The 22,517-nt window shown below is 38.7% G+C and overlaps 3 protein-coding genes across 6 annotated transcripts; 2 read left to right on the forward strand and 1 right to left on the reverse strand.

Moving 5' to 3' along the window:
* The first annotated feature begins 1,377 nt into the window (after positions 1 to 1,377).
* LOC136419975 (dual specificity protein phosphatase 23-like) lies at positions 1,378 to 3,061 on the forward strand. Its single transcript, XM_066406589.1, has 3 exons — positions 1,378 to 1,546; positions 2,432 to 2,595; positions 2,712 to 3,061. The coding sequence occupies exons 1-3, from the start codon at positions 1,420 to 1,422 to the stop codon at positions 2,907 to 2,909; spliced, it is 489 nt and encodes a 162-aa protein (XP_066262686.1). The 5' UTR covers positions 1,378 to 1,419; the 3' UTR covers positions 2,910 to 3,061.
* Positions 3,062 to 3,344: 283 nt separating this feature from the next.
* Positions 3,345 to 21,733, reverse strand: Brf (Brf RNA polymerase III subunit). Its single transcript, XM_066406578.1, has 11 exons — positions 21,422 to 21,733; positions 21,146 to 21,370; positions 20,851 to 20,955; positions 7,137 to 7,286; positions 6,989 to 7,082; positions 6,717 to 6,849; positions 6,425 to 6,662; positions 5,706 to 5,918; positions 5,403 to 5,655; positions 5,199 to 5,356; positions 3,345 to 5,141 (listed from the first exon to the last, which is right to left on the reverse strand). The coding sequence occupies exons 1-11, from the start codon at positions 21,636 to 21,638 to the stop codon at positions 4,987 to 4,989; spliced, it is 1,941 nt and encodes a 646-aa protein (XP_066262675.1). The 5' UTR covers positions 21,639 to 21,733; the 3' UTR covers positions 3,345 to 4,986.
* Positions 15,033 to 20,777, forward strand: lute (BTB/POZ domain containing protein 3 lute). Of its 4 annotated transcripts, none has more exons than XM_066406579.1 (9): positions 15,033 to 15,162; positions 15,213 to 15,376; positions 17,385 to 17,503; positions 17,552 to 17,715; positions 17,766 to 17,933; positions 17,985 to 18,201; positions 19,096 to 19,241; positions 19,372 to 19,591; positions 20,007 to 20,777. In XM_066406579.1, the coding sequence occupies exons 1-9, from the start codon at positions 15,086 to 15,088 to the stop codon at positions 20,472 to 20,474; spliced, it is 1,743 nt and encodes a 580-aa protein (XP_066262676.1). In that variant the 5' UTR covers positions 15,033 to 15,085; the 3' UTR covers positions 20,475 to 20,777. The 4 variants fall into 4 exon arrangements, with proteins under 4 accessions (XP_066262676.1, XP_066262677.1, XP_066262679.1 ...); XM_066406580.1 differs by having other exon boundaries at positions 17,388 to 17,503; XM_066406582.1 differs by lacking the exons at positions 15,033 to 15,162; positions 15,213 to 15,376 and adding an exon at positions 16,349 to 16,539 and having other exon boundaries at positions 17,388 to 17,503.
* Positions 21,734 to 22,517: the final 784 nt, after the last annotated feature.

Genomic DNA, 22,517 nt, shown 5'->3' on the forward strand with positions numbered 1-22,517 from the left:
GCGACATACGAGTATCATTAGTAGTGGGGCCATATTGCTAAAAGAGGGACATTAAGATTACAAACTTAGAAAGGAAAAATATGTTGGAAATTAGGCTGGAGTTACGACCAGAAAAACTAGACAGTAGATGCGTCAAGAAATAATTATTTACGTCACGAGTTCGGTAGGTGACTTGTTAGAATACAAGTTTTTCATAGAGGTGACATCAAGAGCCGAGTCTGGAAAACGTCAACGAGTACTGTGACAAGCCCTAATAGACGTATATCGGTTCTTGACAATGTGGCGAAAGCCGACGAAAAGAAAAATGCTTAAGTAAGAGAGCAACAGTGGAAACGATTGCAGTTTTTCGTTTATAATGTTTCGTAGTGTGCACTGACCACGTTAGCTATGACGTATGCACCTACCTTCAGTAATGACGTCATACTTCAGCCGCCTTGAACGAGATTTTTGGAACTGAGAAAAAGAACAGAACGACCGAAATCGCCAGTGCCGTCACGATTGGAAAAACAATGTAAAAATAAAATATGTCATTAAAGGCAAACTCAAGTAGGCGTTGAAGTGTCAGAGGCATGTCTGGGATAAATTCATCAGCTGTTATGTATTTATCAGATTTTTAGTGGAAAATGGCAAATGGCTTAATCAGAGCCCTACGTTTACGGTTCACTGCCAGCTATGCGGTTTTCGTAATAATAACTCGTTAGTTGTCTAAAGTGTTTAAAATCGATTATTCAAAGAATGAAACACCCATTATAACTATACAGCATGGAATTAGGTTTGTAATTAATTAATTAGTGGTAATTGAGTCTGAACAATCTCAGCTAATTGACATGCTAAAAATCTTATTTCACTCTAAGTAATATTCGTTGTCATTTGGGTGATGACTATTCCGTGATGTGTCAGTTCATTAGCGTGATTTATACAAAATTATTGTGATCAGCTAAGGAATCATTGAAACTCTTGTAATATTGCGTAATGAACATATCTTTTTTCAATATTAGTACATTTCCCTTTTTCAAACACAAGATGGCACTGTCCTGAATAAACTGACAGTTCAGTTATGAGATGACAGTGCTGACGTGTCATAAGTCAGCGTTGCCAGACCTACTAACTTTCATAGTAATTGCTGCAAATTGACAAATAAAAAGTGCGATGATCTATCGATCCAACACATCGGCTTCCTTTTCGCCTTTTTCTCTTTATCATTTTCTCAGAAAAATAATTTAATTCTGTTTCTTCTTCGAACAGGATTATTCCATTAAAACTGGCATCAATAGATTTATTTTAAGGCCGGCACACCTTAATTATTTGCATTTAGAACCTTAGGCATAACTGATAAGGCGAGGATTAACAGATTACATAAAACCATGGAATTCGTAGTTGCACGCGATAGTTTTTATTGTCGTTTCAGAAATCCAAGTTATGATTCCCAACACCTGTCGCAGCAAGCACGAGGCCCCTTGGAATTTTTCCTGGATTGTGCCAGGCCGCTTGGCAGGCAGTTCGTGTCCGCACACAGTAGCAAATTTGCAATTCAACATAGAAGAAGGTAAGCAGTTTTTGAAGTGATAAAATCTGGAAGTATCCCTATTAAAAATACAGCTTAAGTCTTGATTTTCTTTCCTGTTTGGTGCATGAATGTAAAGAGTATGGAGATAAGACCGAGTTACATGTATTTGATATCCATAAATATCTGTAACCCTTGGATCCTATTGCTATTTACATCCCTTGTTAATTATGGATATCTGTAATTTTAACGCAAAAAATGAGAGTTACTGTGATATAGCACTGGAAATATACAGGGTGTTCGTTTTTGGGGCTCAACCATTTTGGATCTAGGCAGCGAGGTTAGATACGTGGTGGGTTAAATTGAAGCAAAATTGTGCCATTTGGAATTCAAGAACATGCCGCTTTACAATTTGTAAAATTGTGACGGCTTTAGGAGATATTCAAAAAGATATCTAATGATGATGGTTGAAAATCGAAACATCGGATTTCTAAGTATGACATCGCCACGTTGTAGACAAGGGAAAGTTGTAATTGTAAAGTGTCAATCACTTTGGATTACATCGCCAAATAAGCCGAGGAAAAAATAAAAGTTCTTTTTCGAATATCTGCGAATGTGACATAATCGGAATTTTTCAAATTTTGAAAAGTCATATTCTTGAACCTTAAATTGCGCAACGTTGCTCCAATTCAACCCACCTCGTATCTTTTATAGGTACCGAGATCCTCATGGTTGAGCTTGAGAAACACTCTGTATATCGTACATTATACAATCGCACCATCAATGTATGAATTTTTTCAACTCCTCGTGGGCAAAAGCAATTATAAATCTTCAGGGATTCCATTGCAATCGATATATTCCTGCCTGTTTTGTAACTATTCAATTTACGTTCCCATTCCCGCAACTTAATAAAACTCTTCTTTCTAGGCATTAGTCACTTGATAACGTTATCGCCAGAATATAAACCACCACTTATAGATTTTCCTGGATTAACTTGGCACTACCTTCCCATAAGAGAGTTCGAAGCTCCAACGTTAGAAGATATGAAAAAGTTCATAGAAATATGTAAAATTTGTATTGAAAAGAAAGAGGTATGTGTTAAACGAGCATAAAAAACACAATGAGGCCTAGGCAATTACGGGCGAGTACTACATCCAAATTTCCTATAAAATCTGAAACCAATTCCTTATTTTTCTCTAATATTTAGGCCATTGCGATACACTGTAGAGCCGGTCGAGGTAGAACGGGCACAATGGCAGCAGTTTATCTAGTACATTTCCACAACATGTCTCCTGATTCGGCAATTTCGAAACTTCGTATGATGAGGCCCGGATCAGTCGAAACGTACGAACAGGAAAAAGCAGTGGCAACGTATAGGGATTACTTGCGATCTACTGCCAATTAAATTAAATGGAACAACTATAGATAATATGGGGCTATGGTACTCCCACATGTCACACTGTCAAAGCTTTTTTCCATAAGTGGTGGAAATTGAACGAGTTTAGGCAAAAAGGCAAAGGAATTTGAATAAACTACACATTTTTATTCTAAACGACCACTTTATTCGGACGATATTGTATAAAATATCAACATCTATAATATGCAAATTTCAATAAATTAAAACAGCTTGAGTATATACAATTTATGTACAAATATTATTAAATTTATAGACATTGGCAAGTAAACATAGCAGGTAAACAATAAATAAAAATAACTGTCAGCTTAAACCCGTTGTCGTTAAGCAAATAAATAAGTAACTTTAAAATACGGAAAGTGCCCGCAGTCTGTATAATCGCTACATAGGTGATAGATTTCAAATAGATGTGACTCGACCTAATACGCGAATACAATATGCAAATGCGCTTGCGCTCTAACCTGTTGCCAAGTTTCTGTCACTGTTAAATGTAAAATTCTTTGCGTGGCTCTGGTGTAGATTTTACTACTCTAAAACAACTACAAAGCTTCAAAAACCAAGACACATAATCGGCCTCCACAATTATTAGGGAAATTGTGAAAATCTATTCATCATATCACCACGGCCATCCTACTCCTAGAGCTGGCGACAGGTAAATAATTTATATCATCTCCCAGTCATTTGCTTTCTTCCTGACACTGTCACAATTTTTAAAGAAAGCGAACTAATACTGCCTAAACCTTGATAAACACCCGGATTTCAGTTGCTAGTGGGTGTGAATTTATCTCAATTTGAAGCGCTGAGTCATCCCACATTCGGAAAAGAACTAAAAACCGGAAGACTAATGGTAAATCTATGCCACGAAAATGCGAATCAGACTCAAGGCAACATCAACACAAATAATCTTCGGTAAGTATGATTTCAAGTTTGAACAGATCTCGCTGCTTGTAGATGCCTAAATTTTGGTAATTTGTGATGTAATAAACGTATTAAAGAGATAGACGTCCATTAGGGCTTTTCTCATTTGATTTTCATTGATTATAGCAATAGCAGCCTATCCATATGCTTGGGCACAAACCATATTTTTCCTTATAAAGAAAGATTTTTACTTCTTCCAACTAATCTTACTTAAACATCACCGCTTAGTCCACTAGTCGGACAGGGGTGATATTAATTGCTCTGACATGCTGACGGTACGTTTCAACAAGTACTGCAAAGCAATGCATTGAAAATCACGATTGAATACTTCTTGACGTTGACATAAACATGACATAAAACAAGCATAATCTCGTTTGTTTTTTTTTACATAACAGCTGATGAACGTTCGACATATCCTCCACCGTATCTCCCTGATGAAACGATTTTGTGTCAATCGAGTGACAGAAAAATAGAGCACTGTAACATAACTTCCAAGCGCGTATATACTGCCCACACTATATAATATGTAACATCATTAAAAGTAATGCAAGATTTTCTTGGATTCCGCCACTTTCTAAAATGAAATTAAACCGTAAACCTCAAACTAATATTGGGTTATTCTGTAAACACCCTCGATTTCCTCGTTTTCGCGTTTTTATAACATTTACATTCCTCGTTTGGTGTCTTAATTAAACCTCTTTAATTAACCGTTATCTTGAGGACTTGGCGGTGCATAAGTCACGTTTGCAAGCAATTAAAAGCAGGTTCAATTTTCACTTAAAACTAATGTTTCTCTGTAGAATTTTAGAGACTCAAATTAGTACCCCACTTTACTAGTTCCAAGCACGTAGCTCAAATCGCACCAGACAACTTTATCAAGAAAACTTGGACTTTCCTACGCATCGAACTTAAGCCGCTTTTTCGTGCTTAGACGATTTGAAACGACTTTAAAACATCATATTTTTATGTGAAACTACTTTACACTCGAATCATTATACATTTACGTGCACGCCATCGTCGCGCCACAAAGTATCTCCTATTGATTATTATTTGCTAGGACAGTTAACTCGGAGGATTCCGATAAGAAACCTAACTCGATAAGTCTAGTGTAATAATTGGATTTATCGGAAGCAGTAACTCTAAAATACACTCAATAATCCTCATCATACGCATAATCGTCGTAACCGTAATCGTCTCCACCTTCGCCCTCGTGGTGCTGCTTCAACATCTCCAGAACTCCCATTTCGTTACCGGGCCTTTCCGGCTCTTCGTCGAAGTCCTCTTCTTCACCGTCTTCTTCCTCCTCTGTGAATCAAATACCATTAATTGTTTTCGTATTACATGGGATCAGTAGTAATTTACCTGGTTTGGATTTCAAGTTATTTTCTTCTGCTTCTTTTTCGACTGAAGGTCTTCTTTCCAAGAACGGCAGCCCTACGTCCATAATCTTGCGACTCTTCACCAACTTTTTGGGCGTGGCTTCTGCTTGTATGACACTGGACAGTGATGACAATCTTCGCCTGAAACGCACTGATGAATAAATGGCGTGAACTCAGCCAAACTCACCTTTTAATTGACTCTGGTGTTATGGGACTGAAATCGTCTTTGACTTCGGGCACCTCATCTGGAGTTGGAGCTGCGTTCAAGTTCTTCAACACTTCGTAATTAATCTTCGAAGAAATCTTCTTTTCTTGGATGATTTTTTCGATGGCTTCTCCCGCAGAGTTAGCAGGCAGTCTCGATCGTTTCGGTGCCCTTTTACGGGGTTTCTTTTCAGGCTTCCCCTCTTCCCTTTCTTTCTTCAATTGCTCCTCTTTCTCTGTGCGACAACGTGATAACATTGACAATAATAATCTCATTTTCTAATACCTTTCTGTTTCCGTAGATAGTCTGCGTTGACCTTGTGCCACAAATCCTTCTTCACTTCAAATTCCTTGTTTGTCATTATGTATGAATCGATTTCTTCGTCGTCAATATCGTCCAGAGACATGGAAACGTTGCTTTGTGTTTGTTGAGGCTGCAGGGCGTTAATGGTGTCGTCCATTGAGGATGGAAGTTGCAGAATGCTCTCCACATTCGGCACTATCAAAGATCATATCAGCATAAACCTCTGACAGGAAATTCGAGAAAAAAAATGGGTTTGACCACAATGTGTGACACGAGATAACTCGTAAATTTTCACAAAATATGTTTCATCGGGGAAATCCCGAAAGTTTAGTAATTAGAATTTATTATTTAACTCTAATGTATCGCCTTTAATGCAAGCACTTTCCCTCGAGAGATGGATCCCTTTTAACGGCAATTTAATGTGGAATTTACAGCGTAACGAGACCATTAACAGGCCGTGAAATTAGGAAGCACTTCAAAGTATGTTATCAGCGCACGTACAAAGCGTCCCAATTCACAGCTTTACTGGCGTGATACAGGGTGGTTTAAATTGCTACGACGTCGAGAAATTTGCCGTCATGAGATTTTCTCCCAATTTTTCCTACCTGCTTGGGGCACAGTTAAGAAATACGCCACTGGAATGATACGCGTTCGTTTTCGGAAATTGCCAGGGACGGCACTGAAACTTCTCCGAGTCTTACCAGCTTCACTCCTGACTTCAGACCCGGGAGTATCCAGAGAATCCCCGATGATCTGGTTAATCACCTGCGCAGTGGACATTTCGATGAATTTCTGGATTTCAAATTGTTCGAGTTTCTTCAAGTCCCCAGAACTTTCCGTCGCTTTCCTGCCGCCTCCTGCTTTGGGCTTGGCTTGCTCGAGATGCATCTCGATTTGCTTTTGGAGGTCGTTGAAGCTCTCCCCCTCTTCTTCCATCATCTACATAGCGATCGGATCAGGTTGTTGTTTCTCTATCGGCTGCTGAGTACCTACCTTTTGAAGACGCTCCTTGTCCTTCTTCCGCGCGGCCTTAAACGAGGGAGGATCCTGCTCCTCCTCGAGATCAACGGTCATGAACTCCTCGAGGGTGAGGGCACTGCTCGGAGTGTCCCCGAACTCGATCAGTCTGAGAGGAATCAAAACGATTATTGTTAATAAAATAGGAAATGATTTGGTGTGTGCAATGCAGTAAATTATAGCATCCTGCAGAAAGGTAAAAGGAGAACGGATTCGATTGTAGGTGTCTAGCGAGTAACGCAAATTACCTTTTTCTCATTGTGGATTCATGAACTTTGACGACTTTAACGATGTCCCCAATCGATCGGTTGAATTCGTGCAGACGGGCAGCTATCAATAAAGCTGAAAACTGTTATATTTTTATAATGCAAAATAGATGTTTCCGCACATCGGCACCTGCCCCGCACAGCCCTGAAGGCCTCCTCCCTGAATGAATACTATCTCTTTTCATCCTTTGCACCAACCGCAGGGCCGTATTCGTCACCTGCTGCGTTTTGGCCCCGAACTCTAGCTTGGACGCAAACCGCAGGATATAGAGACATGGATCTGAAAACAAAGTACGTTCACATCTCTACTGAGATAACTTGTGCAGCCTATAAAGAATTCGCCCTGCAGGCTTAATGTTATGTTTTTTACGGAAAACTAGTTTTAATAGGCGAAAGCGCATAATATCAAATGGTCCCATCAGACATTCGTTGTAACACCTTTTTCTTCGCGAAGAATAACGCACTTTCTAAGTGTATCAGCATAAAATGCAAATGGATCAAATAACAAGGTGTGCAGTGTCAAATTTGCAAAAAAGAAATTCGCCTGGCGTTGACCTCAAAACGAAAATGACCAAAATCGGACGAAACTCTCGGTCAAAATTGCTAAGTCATTAGGCGACTAATTTGGACTAATAAAGCTGATGAAGTAACGAAATATTAACACTAAATTAAACCTTCATCAAATGCTTATTAAACGATAATTTAGGTGAAAATGTCACATTTAGGGCTTGAAAAAAGCACTTTTGATCCATATCTTGCGAGCATTAATGCAGCAACCACAAGAAAGAAAACGGTAACAGCTTTAGAATGGACTATTGCGATTGCGGCACATATGCACACACACACATTACGCATTTATGTAATAATGACTATATCTTATATATCTTCGGATATTTTGTTATTTTCTGTTTTAGATTTAAACCAGATTGCAAAAATTTGCACCGAATCACCACCTGAAATAACTCAGGAAGTAATAATGTTGTTTAAATTTTGGATTTTAATCTATTCTAAGCACAAACAAGGTGACTCGGCATACTCACACGTAAAAACAATTAGTGGTCTTATAGAAAAATAAACACGACGAAGATTCCTTCAGTAATCGACTATTTACATGATAAAGGCATATCTTGATACAAGGACAACATATAAATTTCCTCGCGTTCTGCCACATTATCTTTGTATAAATATTATTTATGATCATCATTACGGCTTTTTGTATATGTACGATTTCTATGGAATTCAGCTAGTTTTTGTTGGCATGCAATAACGACATATTAGCTCAATTCACCCAACAAATTACGCCATTGTGTGCGTCTCAATAGCAGCTTTAAGATAGTGCTTTTCCATGTTTCAAATCGGTTTCTAAACCATTGCCATCGCCATTATGGGACATGCAAATTTTATCGAACAGCACACTTCACCATTTTGCCCAGAAGTAACCGCAATTTTCTAGAATTAAAATTTTAAAAAATAATTACTTTATGGTAGCATTTCTCAATGTTTCAAATCGGGTTTTTCTCGTCCTCATCATTATGAAACTTGAAAATATCACAGATTCCTCAAAATATCTAAAATTATGTTTTAGCGTAAAAGCCCTTTCGTCATTCGATCCAGAAGATCCAGCAAAGTCTATAGTCCCATGCTTTACTGTTTCAAAAAAAGAGGCCCTTTATTTAACCACAAATTTATTTATTACATTGATAGGTATTCCAGCAGTGGTCTGTGCCCCATTAAATTATACAGAGTGTCCCAAATAAAGCAGCTCAATTGTTTAACTTCTATGTCATGCTCCAATAGCGCATTTGCTTTTTTTTAAGAAACCGCCCACTAAAAATCTTGCAATACTCAGCACTCATACTGAGTGCTAAAATCCCAAATATAAGAATTTTCCATTTCCCAGATTCTATACATTAAACGGGTAATACTTTTAATGTAGAAAATGTGGTTGTGCATACCTTTAGAGCGCCCAGTATATGGTCAACGTGTCCTCAATGAAAACAACACTTTCCCAACCATTAAACCTGCTTTTTTAAAAAGTTTTGTCGCACCATAGATTAAACTTTCACTGCAACTAAATCAGAGTCTTAACTGGACCTTATAGATCAAGACACCATCGTTGAGCAGCACCCGAATTGATTGAAACAATCGCAGTTGAATAGATTGCATGTAATATTGTTGGTACTCGGATACCCGCCTTGAAGGACCGTTTCTACGTGATCTACGTGAACCTAGTGAACTTTTGTATTTTGGGGTCAGGTTCGTATGTTTCTATTATTTCGTTTTATGTGTTCAAAAAGTACCACTTTTCGATCGACAGTATCGATGTTTTACATTTTCATAACATGGAAAAAATGCCTGATCAAGACTGCACTGCAATGAAAACTACCCGAGGAACCAGATCACATAAAAGGTTATATTGATCATGTGGTCCCGTTTCTCAAAATTAACCACCAAGAAATCCCTTTAACATTCTTTCAATATTACCTTCGCATATGGTAAACGGTACCTGCTATGCGCTACCACCCAAAACAAAGAGGTGGTCGTCCTTTAGAAGGCGTGCAGCCTTGAATTACCATGCGGCACTCGAAGAAAGCGCGAGTTTGTATGTTATGGTAGCGACCATTCAGTCGCGCCTTGGTACCATTGCTGCCAGGTGGGTTCTTCTACGGTCTCGATAGTGCGATCGCGTTCTTTTTTATTCTCTTATCAATTCGCCGGTTTTCAGATTTCAAACACGCGGATGATGATTTGCCGATTCCTTTTGACGTAACCAATTAGCTGAGAATTAGGAGGTTGGTATAGTGGCAAAGATTTAATAGAAAAATTCTTTAAAGTGTGCATTTAAACGGCTCCGTAACACTATTTTAATAATTTAATTGTTACTTAAAATTTTGCTTCCATTGCCATAAATTCACAATTAAGGTAAATTTCTCTTTTCTGCATTTAAAAATTACATTTAATTAAGTTAAAATAGCACTTTGAAAGTGGTAAACGGGCAGTCACGATTTGAAATAAACACACGATATTTTTAAGATTTTTATTTAGAACACTCGTCATTGGAAACAAATACACCAATAGATTTCGCTTTAAAATTACTATTATGAAAACAAACAATAATATTAAAACAAACAATAAAGCTATTTGATGCGACACTGACACGTGACGCTACTTCCACCAGCCATTTTGATTCTCGATTTTGACAGCGTCATTGAAATGTCATATTGGCCAATATAAAAAACTAATCAATATACATCAAAATGGCATCCGACGTCCATGTTGGAACCAAAATTTTTGGCGAACATTTGCTAATGGGTAGGATGAATGTGGCCTGCGGCCATTTTCAATTTCAAACATATTTCAAACGATTTCAGGACCAAATGAATTAATTGAGGGCGTGGAGTACAATTAATTTCCATCGAAAATGACGAAATTAAAGGAGATATTTGAGTCTTTCTCCATTTTGTAAATTAGACCTCTTATCGTCGAAACGCTAATGGAAAGTGATACATTTCATCCCTCAACAATCTTCTTTGGAAAACTCTGAAAAATCGCGGTTACTGAGAATGTCAAAATCTGCGCATGCGTAAACATTTTTTTTCCGGGGTAGCACTCACTAATTTTCGGCTCGACCACGAACTAAACGTTTCAGTATCATACTTTAAGTGCTATAAATGTTCTAATTTTGTATTTTAGTTTTAAAAAAACAGGCTGCTAATATCGTGCTGCATTTTACAGCTTACTTTAATCGTTTCCCTAAGTAAACCTTATCAGAAAGTATGAGGTACATTTTATATCCGCCCAGAAAAAAACCATTTAAAATGATATACTCTAATTGCCGTATGTTTAAATATTTAAAGTTGTACAATAATTATCATTAATAACGTACTGACTAATTTTGGCGTCAAACGACTGTACAATTGGACGCAAACTGCTACCTCTGCTGAACGGAGCGAATCTTCGTCGATCGAACATTCTAACGGTTTATTTATTTTTAACGGAAGACTCCGGTTTTTCCCCGAATTTCGACGTTTCTTTTTCCTCTTTTTTAACAAAACCGTATGGTAACCCCACAGTCGTACCAGCCGGTTGCTGGCAGAGCTGATGGTACTTTCACGACCAACCTTGACTTTCCTAATTGTGTGCCCTTGACACTTAACTGGTGCATTAACAGAAGTCCAAAATACTTTCTCTCACTTAACGACTGTCGCTGTTACCAAATACCTATGAGCGAACACTCACACTTTCTTTTTAAAACACCAATAACATCAAAGCACCTTATACTGTGTCACGTAGAAAAGACCCCACAAAAATGGTTTGCTTCAAATAATTTTTAGCTATTTTTTGACTATAAAAAGTGCGACAACAAATCAACCTTGAACGGGGTCGAAGAGTGGGCTTATAAGAGGCTAGTTGGTCATTTGGAGAAATCGCCCCTAGGTCGAGCCGAAGTGCCCGTGTACTGGTGCGTTGTAGTTGAACATGGTTCCAGGAAGGCCAGTCACAAAGAAGGCGAGACTCCGGAAGGCATCGCAGAACTTTAGAACCCCAAGATCGCCGCCTTACAGCATTGAAGTGAAGAAATAAGCTCGTCTCGTCAAGGGCGCTGGTGGGCTAGTAGTTGCTGAACATGAACCGTTTAGCCCATCTTGTGCTACTTCTCATCATTTTTCATCGACAAAAGCGATTATAGTGGTGTAGAGGACGGGTGCAACGAGATCTAGAATAGGTCTTTAGCGACGCATCCAGATTTCGTCTGGATATGCACGATGGCCGGGGAAAAGTGAGAAGGCGACGAGGTACGCCAGACTGTAGGGATAATGGTACGGGGTGCCATAGCTCACGGTAGGTTTTCATCAGAGGCCATATGCCCGCTCAACGATACGTTCAAGAAGTCTTGCAACAGAATTTCTGCCCTATCTTAAAACCCTCCGCAATCCAGTTTTTCAACAAGACAGTGCACCATCACATGTGGCTCGAATTGCTATAGATTTTTTCCAAAAAAATGAAATCGATTTGTTGTCTCGGCCGCCCTGATCTCCAGACCTATCACCGATCGAACATGTCTGAAATGTTATGGGTAGAAAATTACAAAATTTACCCCTCCTCCACAAGCCCTGGCGGCGCTCTGTAACGCCGTGCAGGTGGCCTGGAATGAAATCCCTCAAGAGGACATACATATATCATCTCATTGAATCGATGCCTAACCGCGGCTAGGTGTGCGTAAGACAGTGCGGAGGGCCGACAGATTATTGTGTTTTTCGAGTTTGAACCATCGAATTCATTCAATTTTTAGTGACGTACTGGTGCTAGGATGAGAGACCCGCGCTCCAAAAATTGTTTAAATCAAACCATTTTTACGGAGTGTTTTCAATTCTGTGTCAGGCAATACGATTTAAATTTAGAGTCAAACACAATTTAAAACTATCTAATTGCCTGTCTCTTGAAGAGAGAGTCAAAAATCGAATTGTTTCAGTGAGACGCTGATAGCAGGTAAGACAAATTTAATTTTTTCCAATAGTGAACAATGAATCAGAACGAGAACTTACGCAGCTCTTTTCGATCACCCTCAGGCGTGTGACATAGAAAACCGTTTATGCTGGCTTCTGCGCAATTTCGATTAGCATTTACCCGAAAGTGTAGTTGAACTTCTACGTACACGAAATTTAACCATTCTTGTCCTTCTTCGAGACGGCCAAATCAAATACGCGCACTGAACCAAACGGAATTACCCAATAATATACATGTAGATTGGCGAATGTATTAGATGTTAGAGAATTTCAAATTGTAAATTGTAGTGAAGGTCCGAGTTGCGCCACCTTGTTATGGTGATGTGTGTAATGGATAGCGTCAATATTTGGTCCCCTTGGACTTGATGGGGTGTGCCGTCACGTGTGGTGACTTGATAATGGAATTTCAGGTGATTTTTGCCATTGGATTTTTTCATGAAAATGGCGCGAGGAAAACTACACGCTTGAGCTTTTAGATCACGTTTCCTTTTCGATTTCTCAGAAGAAGTTCCGGAACGTTTCTCAAGCATGGCAAGGTGCTGCTGAATACGATTCGCGAAATATCTAGAAAGGCGCGTCTTAAAATGTTTCCCAAAAATATGAAAATTCCTCGAATCGCCTTTACTCTTGCTATTTTACCATTTGCTATTTTCACTATTACTCTGCATACACGGGGTGTTACAAAGGACATTGGAATAGAAACTTTTCGCATACAAACTTCTAGTTGAAAACTAGCCGTTTTGGTTCTGGAGCAATTTTCATCCAAAAATGTAACGTTTTCTCGTCGACGCTAAGACATCGACATTCGAATAGTTTTTATTAAAACAAAGCAAAAACTGATTTAGAAAAATATAAACACGTTTATCTGTTCTGATAAATTTTCGCCAACTGCGCACAGCGATGGATCGTAAGAGGAAAACCTATCGGTTGACCAGCATGAAGTCCCGATTTGACCCTGTTGGAATTTTCCCTCTGGCGTTACGTCAAGTCCTTGGTCTACGAAACCCTTGTAGGCACTCACGAGAAACTGTTAGGGAAAGTGATGGTAGCCTGTTTTTTCGTGTAGCAAGATCCGACATGCTACAAATGGTGCGCGATTCCATGGTTTGACGGGTAAATTTAAGTAACGAAGTTGAGGGTCGCTATTTCAAATCTTCGTTATGAATTTATTATTTCTGCATTGTCTTTCTCAAATTTGGCCAGATATTTCCGATTACATTTCTCAAGAAACGTCTTAAAATATTTCTCAAAATATTTATTACGTCATTTTTTTCATCCATCTGTCAAATTGACATGACAGTTTGCATGAAGTCTCCAACCCGGTTCAAACAAAAGACATCCGTTCATAACTTTATCGGTTCCCGTAAAAACGACCGTGTTAGCGAGCCAAAACGGTTCAAAACTTCGGATTTCTACGTTAGAAGTTTCAGGTTTCGTTCCACTTGTTTTGCATTGAGTTTTTCGGTAAATATTTCACCACATTTGTCACGTTTTTCTCGATGGAACGCTTCGAAGAAAAATTACGTAACTTTGCTCAAAACGCCTTCGCTGCGGCCAAGCTTAAAAACTAATTGTGTCTCTAGAAAGCGCTGAATGAATATGCGTCTGTGAATGGTACTTCAAAGTACCTAACAGTTCTCTAAATCACAGCTTAAATCAACAATGCTTTATGTAAACATCGTGTATACACAGCATTCGGAAGAAGCAAAAATCTCGCACATTGCCGCAATTTCCCTTCGAAATTCCCATTGGCAAACAACAGTTTTAACCGCAATACCGACTAGTATTATGCATATTAACGCGTTGTCCCAAGGGTGGCGATTTAAATGTCGTCCGTCCTCTGCGAATTGCCCAAATCGACTAATTAGAATGCAGAAGAGTGTGTAATCGATGAGTTTTAGCACTTGTGAGTAATAACAAATCTGCAATTACACACGCACATGACTCGCGTTTATGGCTATCGAACTATGAAAGTTCAAGGGGCCTTGGCCCGGTAATTACGGCCACCTACGGTGATTTATTAATTACTCAAAACAGATGCAAAAATTGACCATTTGCTCTCCAGGTCCGAGAGCACACTATTTTTTTTTGTCGGTTTAAACCTAATATAGCGAAATCACCGCTAATCCTCATTATACCTCACACTGCTTATTCTTACTTCACAAAAGCCCAGTTGCAGTAACACACATAAAAGAGTTTGCTTCACCTAATTGTATACAACCATATATTAGAAAATGAAGTAAAAACGATTATTGTTGCCACTTACAATACATGCATTGTGCAAGTGCAGAATTATCTCGTGAAACAAATCAAAGACTGCTTCCGTAAATAATTTTTGGCATTATTGCACTATTGGCCTTCAGGGGGCTTCCCACGAAGCCCAGGTCTCCACATAAACAGGTTTAAGTGTTTCCTGACTAACCGGAACTGGTCAAGTGAGGTCGCCTCCAATGATCACCATCTTAGCGGTTCCAATTGAATTAAGCCATAAAAGTATAATATTTCCTTGATAGAAAACATGCTATTTTTACTTTCAGATTTGTAGCCATTGGACTATTTCAATGTCCGCAAAATGTTAACTGAAAACCATTTCGGCTTGAAGGTGGGGAAAACTGCGCTGACCTGGATTTTGGGGCAAACCAACGTTTGGTATGATAATCTGTAATGTTTATCCTTTTTTTGCAATGGCCTTTCTTCAGGTATATGCTGTACCATTTTGCCCATAAAGCAAAGGAGAACAATTTTACTCAAATCCAATCGGAAGTATCAATAATCGATGATTTGCTAAATTTGGGGGGAGACACCGAACAGCAGCATCAGACCGATTTGGAAGAATTGAGCGCATATTTCTGCGCCAACAGAGGTAAAATAATACAGAAAAACTATGTTCTGTGTGCAAATTAAGTGAATAACACATTAGGGTCTGGAATTAAAATGTCTTTCGAAACACGGACGACTCATCTAGAGGAAACAAAATATGCAGTATAAATCGAGACAACAGTGAAGGTGAATTTCACGGGTTATTGTTAATAAACGCCAAAGCCCGGGGGCATTAAATGACCTTTCAATTTAATGAAACAACTCTTATCGCGATTTTATTCGAACATGTATGTGAAGCGCCACTGGAGAATGACGACAACCTAAATTAATCACTATATGCGATGAAAGCTATTAACACATACCGCATTCGCTTCAATGTTCTAGGTTTCCTTGCGGGTTTTTGTGCAGGAGGTGGTTTTTATAGGCTTTAAGCTGTCTTTCATACGAGGTAATTTTTATTTTGTTATTTATTTTCTGACGGACGAATGCACGTAAAGTATAATGCCACGTAAATCAGATACAGAGAATTTTGGTAAGAGAAAATGGAGATCCCGTTATATTCGTGAGAAATTTATTGATATTCAAAAACCAAATCCCTCTTAGAAATTTCAACCCCTCAAACCGACATTGGGCCAACGAAAAATGTAAAAAAACAGAATCCTAAAAATCCAATTTTATTTTTATTACTTTTTGAATTCCTCCGATAAAAACTTTGCATGCAGTCCTCGTAGCAAAATTTAGAAGATTTACATTGCTGCCAAATGTAATAGTGAATCTTGAGAACAAGTGCCTCTCTCTCTTATTAAAATCTAATATCTGCTAAACACTTTCTAAACAAACTCAACAAAAACACAAAAACTCAATCTCACTTCTGACAGTCTCAGCAACTGCATTCTCAAATTTGGTAATGCATAGCTTCCCTGCAAACTTAAACCAAAAATCTCCTCGTTAAGAAAAATATCCAGCGATAGGCAACGTCACTTTAAAACATCTGTGATGTATGACCGACCGAAGTCGATCTCGCCCGATCGCTGTTAATACAAACATGAAACATGGCGGACGTAAGAGTGTTTCGTTAAGCTCGATGATCGAATTAAGGCCCTTAAAGAATGGCAATGTCCCATTTGTATTCGAAGATTGCCACGAAACCTGTTAGTAAACGAACAGACACAATGGCCGTGTCCCAAACCAACGCCTGGATGAATGGTAAGCGGGAAAAGAGCGCATTTTGATGAAGCACAACAATCAATAGACCTCCTATGCTTACTGATGTTGCATCGGATCGCTCAGATTCACACGTAGAGTGAGTTTGTGTAAAAATTATCAATTCAAAATACTCAGGCTTTCTACTCATACTTTAATAACCATCAAGCTTTAACCCAAAACAAAGCTTTCAAAAGGAAAATCCCTCTGAGCGCGCTAAGCCCCTTGCGCTCAAGGTGGCTCATGGCCGTTTATGTCTGGAAATCTCAAAAAAAGTTTATTTATGAAATAAAGTGATCCCTGGCTTTTAATTTGATTACGTGTGAACTGTTCGAATCCTGGGCGTATTAGCATTTTAATTTTAACTCTGGGATAAATAGAACAACTCCAAATAAAATATGTTACCTGAGGTTATTTCCACTTAGTTTTGCCTGAACATCCATGAAATTCATTGAACACCATCAGTAAAAAAAGAATATTATGACTTTACTGTATGTAATTATAAGGTCTGCAAGTAAAAGAGGTAGTGTGTGTCTCTCAAATACAAATAATATTAGTCACAACATTTACAAACACTAACAGAAGCCCATCTATCCCTGTATGCTTTAGAGTTAGTTCGAGCTATTGCTATTGCACATATTTCTCTCCCAGTAGAAACTTTCCACGTAAAGTAGTATCTTTCTCTTCCAAATGCAGCTCAGAATGATCTAAGAGATATATCACTGATAAATTTTTATATTATTCCAGGTTTTTGTATCACTTTATCCAGAGACTGTCAATACTTCACATCAAACATTTTACCTTATTCTGGTTATTTTTGAATTAATTAACTTTAATATGTATTACAGCAGAAACCCTCACCAATGGCTCTCTCAGCCTCTCTCCCCCAGCCTCAGCCCCAATCCTCCAACCTGGCCACTCACATCAGCAAGCTCTCACCCAGAAAGACACTGGGGGACTCTTACAGGTATACGACATCCCCTTTTTTCTGGCAAAGCTTATTCTGTCTATTTAGGTGATGCAACCGGCGAGCAATCCAGGCTCGCCACCACCCAGTCCACCCCTTGCCTCTCCCATAGGCCTAGGGGGCACCTTGGACCCCAACTGGCAGGCCCTCAAACCCACAGTGCGGGAGAGAAATGCTGCCATGTTCAACAACGACCTCATGGCTGATATCAGGTTAGATTTAGCTTGATTAAACCATGTTTTTATTTTAATCATTGATAAAGGTTCATTGTGGGCCCTCTTGGGAGCACCCAAGTAATTCCTGCGCACAAGTATGTACTTGCCACTGGTAGCTCTGTTTTCTATGCAATGTTCTATGGAGGGCTGGCAGAGTGCAAGGACGAAATTGAAGTTCCTGATGTGGAGCCTTCGGCTTTCTTGATACTGCTCAAGTAAGCCTTCAGTTACTTGTAAGTGTATGTGATAATAATATAAGTTCACAGGTATTTGTACTGCGACGAAATTCACTTGGAAGCAGACACAGTCCTAGCAACGCTGTATGTTGCGAAAAAGTATATAGTTCCGCATTTGGCTCGCGCCTGCGTTAACTACCTAGAAACCAGCTTGACTGCGAAGAATGCCTGCCTCTTGCTAAGTCAATCGAGACTGTTCGAAGAACCGGAACTAATGCAGCGCTGTTGGGAGGTCATAGATGCCCAGGTAAGGCACAGCTTAAGTTGTCTGGACTTGGGAGGTGTGGGGGAGGAAGGCGGCAGCGACAATAAAAGACGGCATTTCAGTTTTAGCTCATGTTTGCAGTCGAACATTGCCTAAAACAACTGTGATTTTGTTTGGCTTTCTGTGTGAGTTTTGTATCGCTAAAAGTCTGTGATTTACTTTTAATACTAATCTGCTGTTTGTGTCTTGGTATAACATATTGAAAAGATTTGTTGAGGGTATTATTTAAGCATTATTGGTGTCACTGGAACAGAGTGCTCTCAGCAAATTGTTGTTTTAATGTGTGTCTGGAAAAGTGTTGTAACAGGGCCGGTGTATGAAATAAACAAATACCAAAGGATTTGGCTTGTAATGTTTTTTCTTCCCATCCTATTAATTAGTACTAAAAAGGCATGAATTTTTGTCAAGAGGGTTTTTAGTGTTTTTATCACACTTTTCCAGCACCACATTTTAAGCAAACGAAAGACTAGTTTTCACAGTTCGTTAATTGGCATTGACAAACAAAAACACGTATAACATCTGACTATTAATTTTGTGAATATCAAGTAAAAGTTCCCTAATACCTTTAAAAATAGAGATCTATCAACATTGCTAACACACTTACAATTGTTTTGATTACTCATTTCATGTTCATGAAACTTCTTAAAGAGTACTACGTTACGCAGTTGCTAGAGTACAGTATTTACTTTTACTAATTATAGGAGGTCCTCTTTAAACAATATCTTACGATTCTCTTAATTGAGTAGGAATGTCCTTCGTGTAGTCCAGTCAAAATAGAAAACAAAGTAAAGGCGGAAAAAGACTTGCTGGTACTTAAATTCCTTCTTTCCGTTCCCGTTTCTCATCGCTTAAAAACTAACTCGAATTATGTTCAAGGCGGAAATGGCCCTCAAATCCGAAGGCTTCGTGGACATTGACATGTCAACCCTCGAATCGGTCCTTGGACGCGAAACGCTCAACTGCAAGGAAATGAACCTACTTGAAGCAGCCTTGAATTGGGCTGGAGCCGAATGTGGAAGACGGTAACATGGAAAATCTAATTGAGGGATTTTTTGGGGAAATACTTTTACCGCGTTTCTCTCAAAAAAACCTTTCAATTTGATTGTTAAAATAGGATACTTTGGTCACAAAACAAAGTTTTATTATTTTCAGAGAAATAGAGGCCACACCTCAAAACAAACGAGCAGTCCTCGGGGGCGCCCTCTACCTTATTCGAATCCCCACAATGGCATTGGAGGAGTTCGCCAATGGGGCTGCTCAAAAGGGCATTTTGACACAACAGGAAACTATAGATATTTTTTTCCATTTCACTGCGACCAATAAGCCCAGTTTACAATACCCGATCAAGCCTAGAGCCGGACTAAAAAGCCAGGTAAAATTTCTTAAATAGCAATGACAAAAAAACAGGCTAAATACGAGTTAAGAAATCCATGAAAAATTTTGAACATTTCAAGAAGAAATTGCGCAACATTGCCTGTAAGCAGGTGGTTTTGTGGCGCAATGCTTAAAGAATTGGTAAAAAAAAAGTTACCAAATTACCACGTCTAAGTCTTGCCAAATGAGATTTGTCGAATCCAATTTTCAGGAGATCAGAATAAGTTAGGTGGAAAATGAGAGCAAATAATGAAACAAAAATTATTATTTTCAAAATGCAACACTTGACAACACGTCCAAAACTACCGAGTAATACCTTCATTAGTTGTGAGTAGTCTTGACGAAAGGGAGTTGCCACATTTCCAAGCATCAATATTCATTCGTACTTTGCTTTTATAGTTTGCTGTCCACAGGTGTGCCATCGTTTCCAGTCATGCGCCTACCGTTCCAACCAATGGCGGTACCGAGGTCGTTGCGACAGCATCCAATTTTCAGTTGACCGCCGAATATTTGTGGTGGGTTTCGGACTGTATGGCTCTTCGAACGGAGCGGCGGACTACACCGTCAAAATCGAGCTTAAGCGTCTCGGACGCGTTTTGGCCGAAAACAATACCAAATTCTTCTCAGACGGGTCAAGCAACACTTTCCACGTATACTTTGACAACCCCATCCAAGTGGAGCCAGAGACTTTTTACACTGCCTCTGCTATTGTTGACGGAGGGGAGTTAAGCTACTTCGGACAAGAGGGTATGAGCGAAGTGACTGTGGGACAAGTGACGTTCCAGTTTCAGTGCTCCTCAGAAAGCACGAACGGCACTGGTGTGCAAGGGGGGCAGATTCCAGAACTGATTTTCTATGGACCCGCCCATGAAGAACATTAAGTGTGATTCGGGTAACTAGTCAGAGGTCTAAAGTTGTTTCATTATTGAGGGAAAGGGGATAAATTGATCTCAGTGACGTTCACACTTCAAGGATGGTTTTAAGCTCAAAGTGAACGATGGTCTATGTTGGCATTTCATTTAGTTAGGACATCGTAAGGCTTTTACCACAGAGAAAGACCCATGTTTTTAAACATAGTAACAAATACGTTAATACCAACGTACCCTAAGTATAGTAATTTATCTTAGATATTATTACAGCTGTATAGTGTTTATGGAATATTATTTATTAAAGCTGAAAAATCTCGAGTTTTTTTTGTATGACTTAGCGTGGTTTTATCACGACCCCAAGTACCAATAAATACAAAATAGCACTTACCAACTGATGGAACATTAATACACAAAGCCTGTGCCAGCTTCAAGTAGGTCCTCCCCAGCTCATAGCAACATATTTGCAGAACATCACTAATATCAATCAGTAAATCTGACATACAACTATTAAGAAAAAATTGTTTCCTTTCAGATGACTCCCAAAAATTAAGCCATAAAGGCGTTCACCAAAATTTATCAACAAATTAGCTTAGTAACAGGATATGATATGGTGATAATCAGGAAGCCTGAACCTAGGCTATTAAATACTAAAATCTGAGGAAATTATATTTAAAAAAGGATACGTGCAGTGCCTTCAGTTCGACAGCTTAAATATACACAGGCAGCATGAACATGTGTATTTCTCCTCCCTCTAGTTAAATTTCTTGATAAAGCCATTTTAAAAAAGCTACAGGCAGTGTCAATACAATGCTGGTTCAGTCTCAATTGAGTTCCCAACAAGGAAATGCAATTGCGAGCCTTGCGAAGGGTAAGTTCTCTGGACTCTACGCCACCACCCACATGAAAGGCTGCATTTCTTAATTAGTATCTGTATAATGCGGAATCTGAGTCACACTTACATGCTCCAAATTTCGTGGCCCCTCCCTTGGAGTCAGCAGACACAAACTGGCCAATCGCACTAGACGTTCCGTGAGCCCCTTCCTCATATTGAACCTCAGCAACGATTATGTTGTCTTCGATGACGGAACCGCAGTTGGTACAGACCGCGTCGCCCCTTGCGGAATCGACTTCGATGTCAGAACTACCGCAATTTTTGCACTTTCGCCCCGACGACATGGTTACAGAGAAATTGTACCTGTTACTACAGTTATCGACACCCTACGCGAGAGGCAAAGGTTCGAAAGATAGTTAAATGTATTCCTTTAATTCAGTTTTAAAGGATTTTATGAACATTTTTTATTTGGAAAAAAGGGAAACACTAAAATGAATCCAACGGAGCCACGAAAATTTACTATCTGTAAAATTGAGGTTATTTTGGTATATATTATGAATAAAGTTTAGACGGGACAATAACGATTTCTATGTTAACGGTGCAATGTCGATTATCGTGGTCCATATATTTGGTAAATTATCTTTAACCAATGATAACTGTCCGGTTAATATAGGTTATTTGTTGAATGACTTTATTCACTCGATTTATTATTTTTATTAACAAATACAATTCATAATTCTTTTCACTAATTAACTTGTAGTAAAATTAATTCAAACTTTCTAAACAAATTTATAAAACAAAACCAAAATCTTAAAAATGTTTTTCATATCATAAACCATCAGATAGACGATTCAAATCCTGCTTTACACGGTCTATGCTAGATATTACTAGTTCTATTTGCTTCTGTTTTACATCAGCAACATTTTCGTTATCCTTTTCACTAGTACAAATAATACATAATCCTTTACTTGCATTATCCAATATTTCATTGGTTTCTGCTTTTACTAATTTGCCGATACTTTTCCTAAAACCACAAAAACATCTTAGTGAAATGTACCCAGTGAAAGCGTTTTATAGCTAACTTTTGAAATTTTAATTTTCCCAGTTTGAAACCAATTTCAAAACCATCTGAATAGCCCTTATCAAAGCTTGGTTGGAAGTTTCTATCTCGGCCGTCAGATAAACCATCTCTTTGACCAACCTAAAAAAAATAGAATAGATCT

Source organism: Euwallacea similis, chromosome 3 (assembly GCF_039881205.1).
Source record: "Euwallacea similis isolate ESF13 chromosome 3, ESF131.1, whole genome shotgun sequence".
NCBI lineage: Eukaryota > Metazoa > Arthropoda > Insecta > Coleoptera > Curculionidae > Euwallacea > Euwallacea similis.

Bases quoted from the DNA above. Each gene is read 5' to 3' on its own strand.
- Brf (XM_066406578.1), bottom strand. From the start codon at position 21,638: ATGTCGTCGGGGCGAAAGTGCAAAAATTGCGGTAGTTCTGACATCGAA. The intron at 6,850-6,988 runs GTAATTTGCGTT...GATTCCTCTCAG, and splicing joins GAATCCACAATGAGAAAAAG to ACTGATCGAGTTCGGGGACA. The intron at 6,663-6,716 runs GTAGGTACTCAG...ATCGCTATGTAG, and splicing joins ACAAGGAGCGTCTTCAAAAG to ATGATGGAAGAAGAGGGGGA.
- lute (XM_066406579.1), top strand. From the start codon at position 15,086: ATGTTAACTGAAAACCATTTCGGCTTGAAGGTGGGGAAAACTGCGCTG. The intron at 15,163-15,212 runs GTATGATAATCT...GCCTTTCTTCAG, and splicing joins TTGGGGCAAACCAACGTTTG to GTATATGCTGTACCATTTTG. The intron at 18,202-19,095 runs GTAAGGCACAGC...ATTATGTTCAAG, and splicing joins GGGAGGTCATAGATGCCCAG to GCGGAAATGGCCCTCAAATC.
- LOC136419975 (XM_066406589.1), top strand. From the start codon at position 1,420: ATGATTCCCAACACCTGTCGCAGCAAGCACGAGGCCCCTTGGAATTTT. The intron at 1,547-2,431 runs GTAAGCAGTTTT...TCTTCTTTCTAG, and splicing joins GCAATTCAACATAGAAGAAG to GCATTAGTCACTTGATAACG. The intron at 2,596-2,711 runs GTATGTGTTAAA...TCTAATATTTAG, and splicing joins TTTGTATTGAAAAGAAAGAG to GCCATTGCGATACACTGTAG.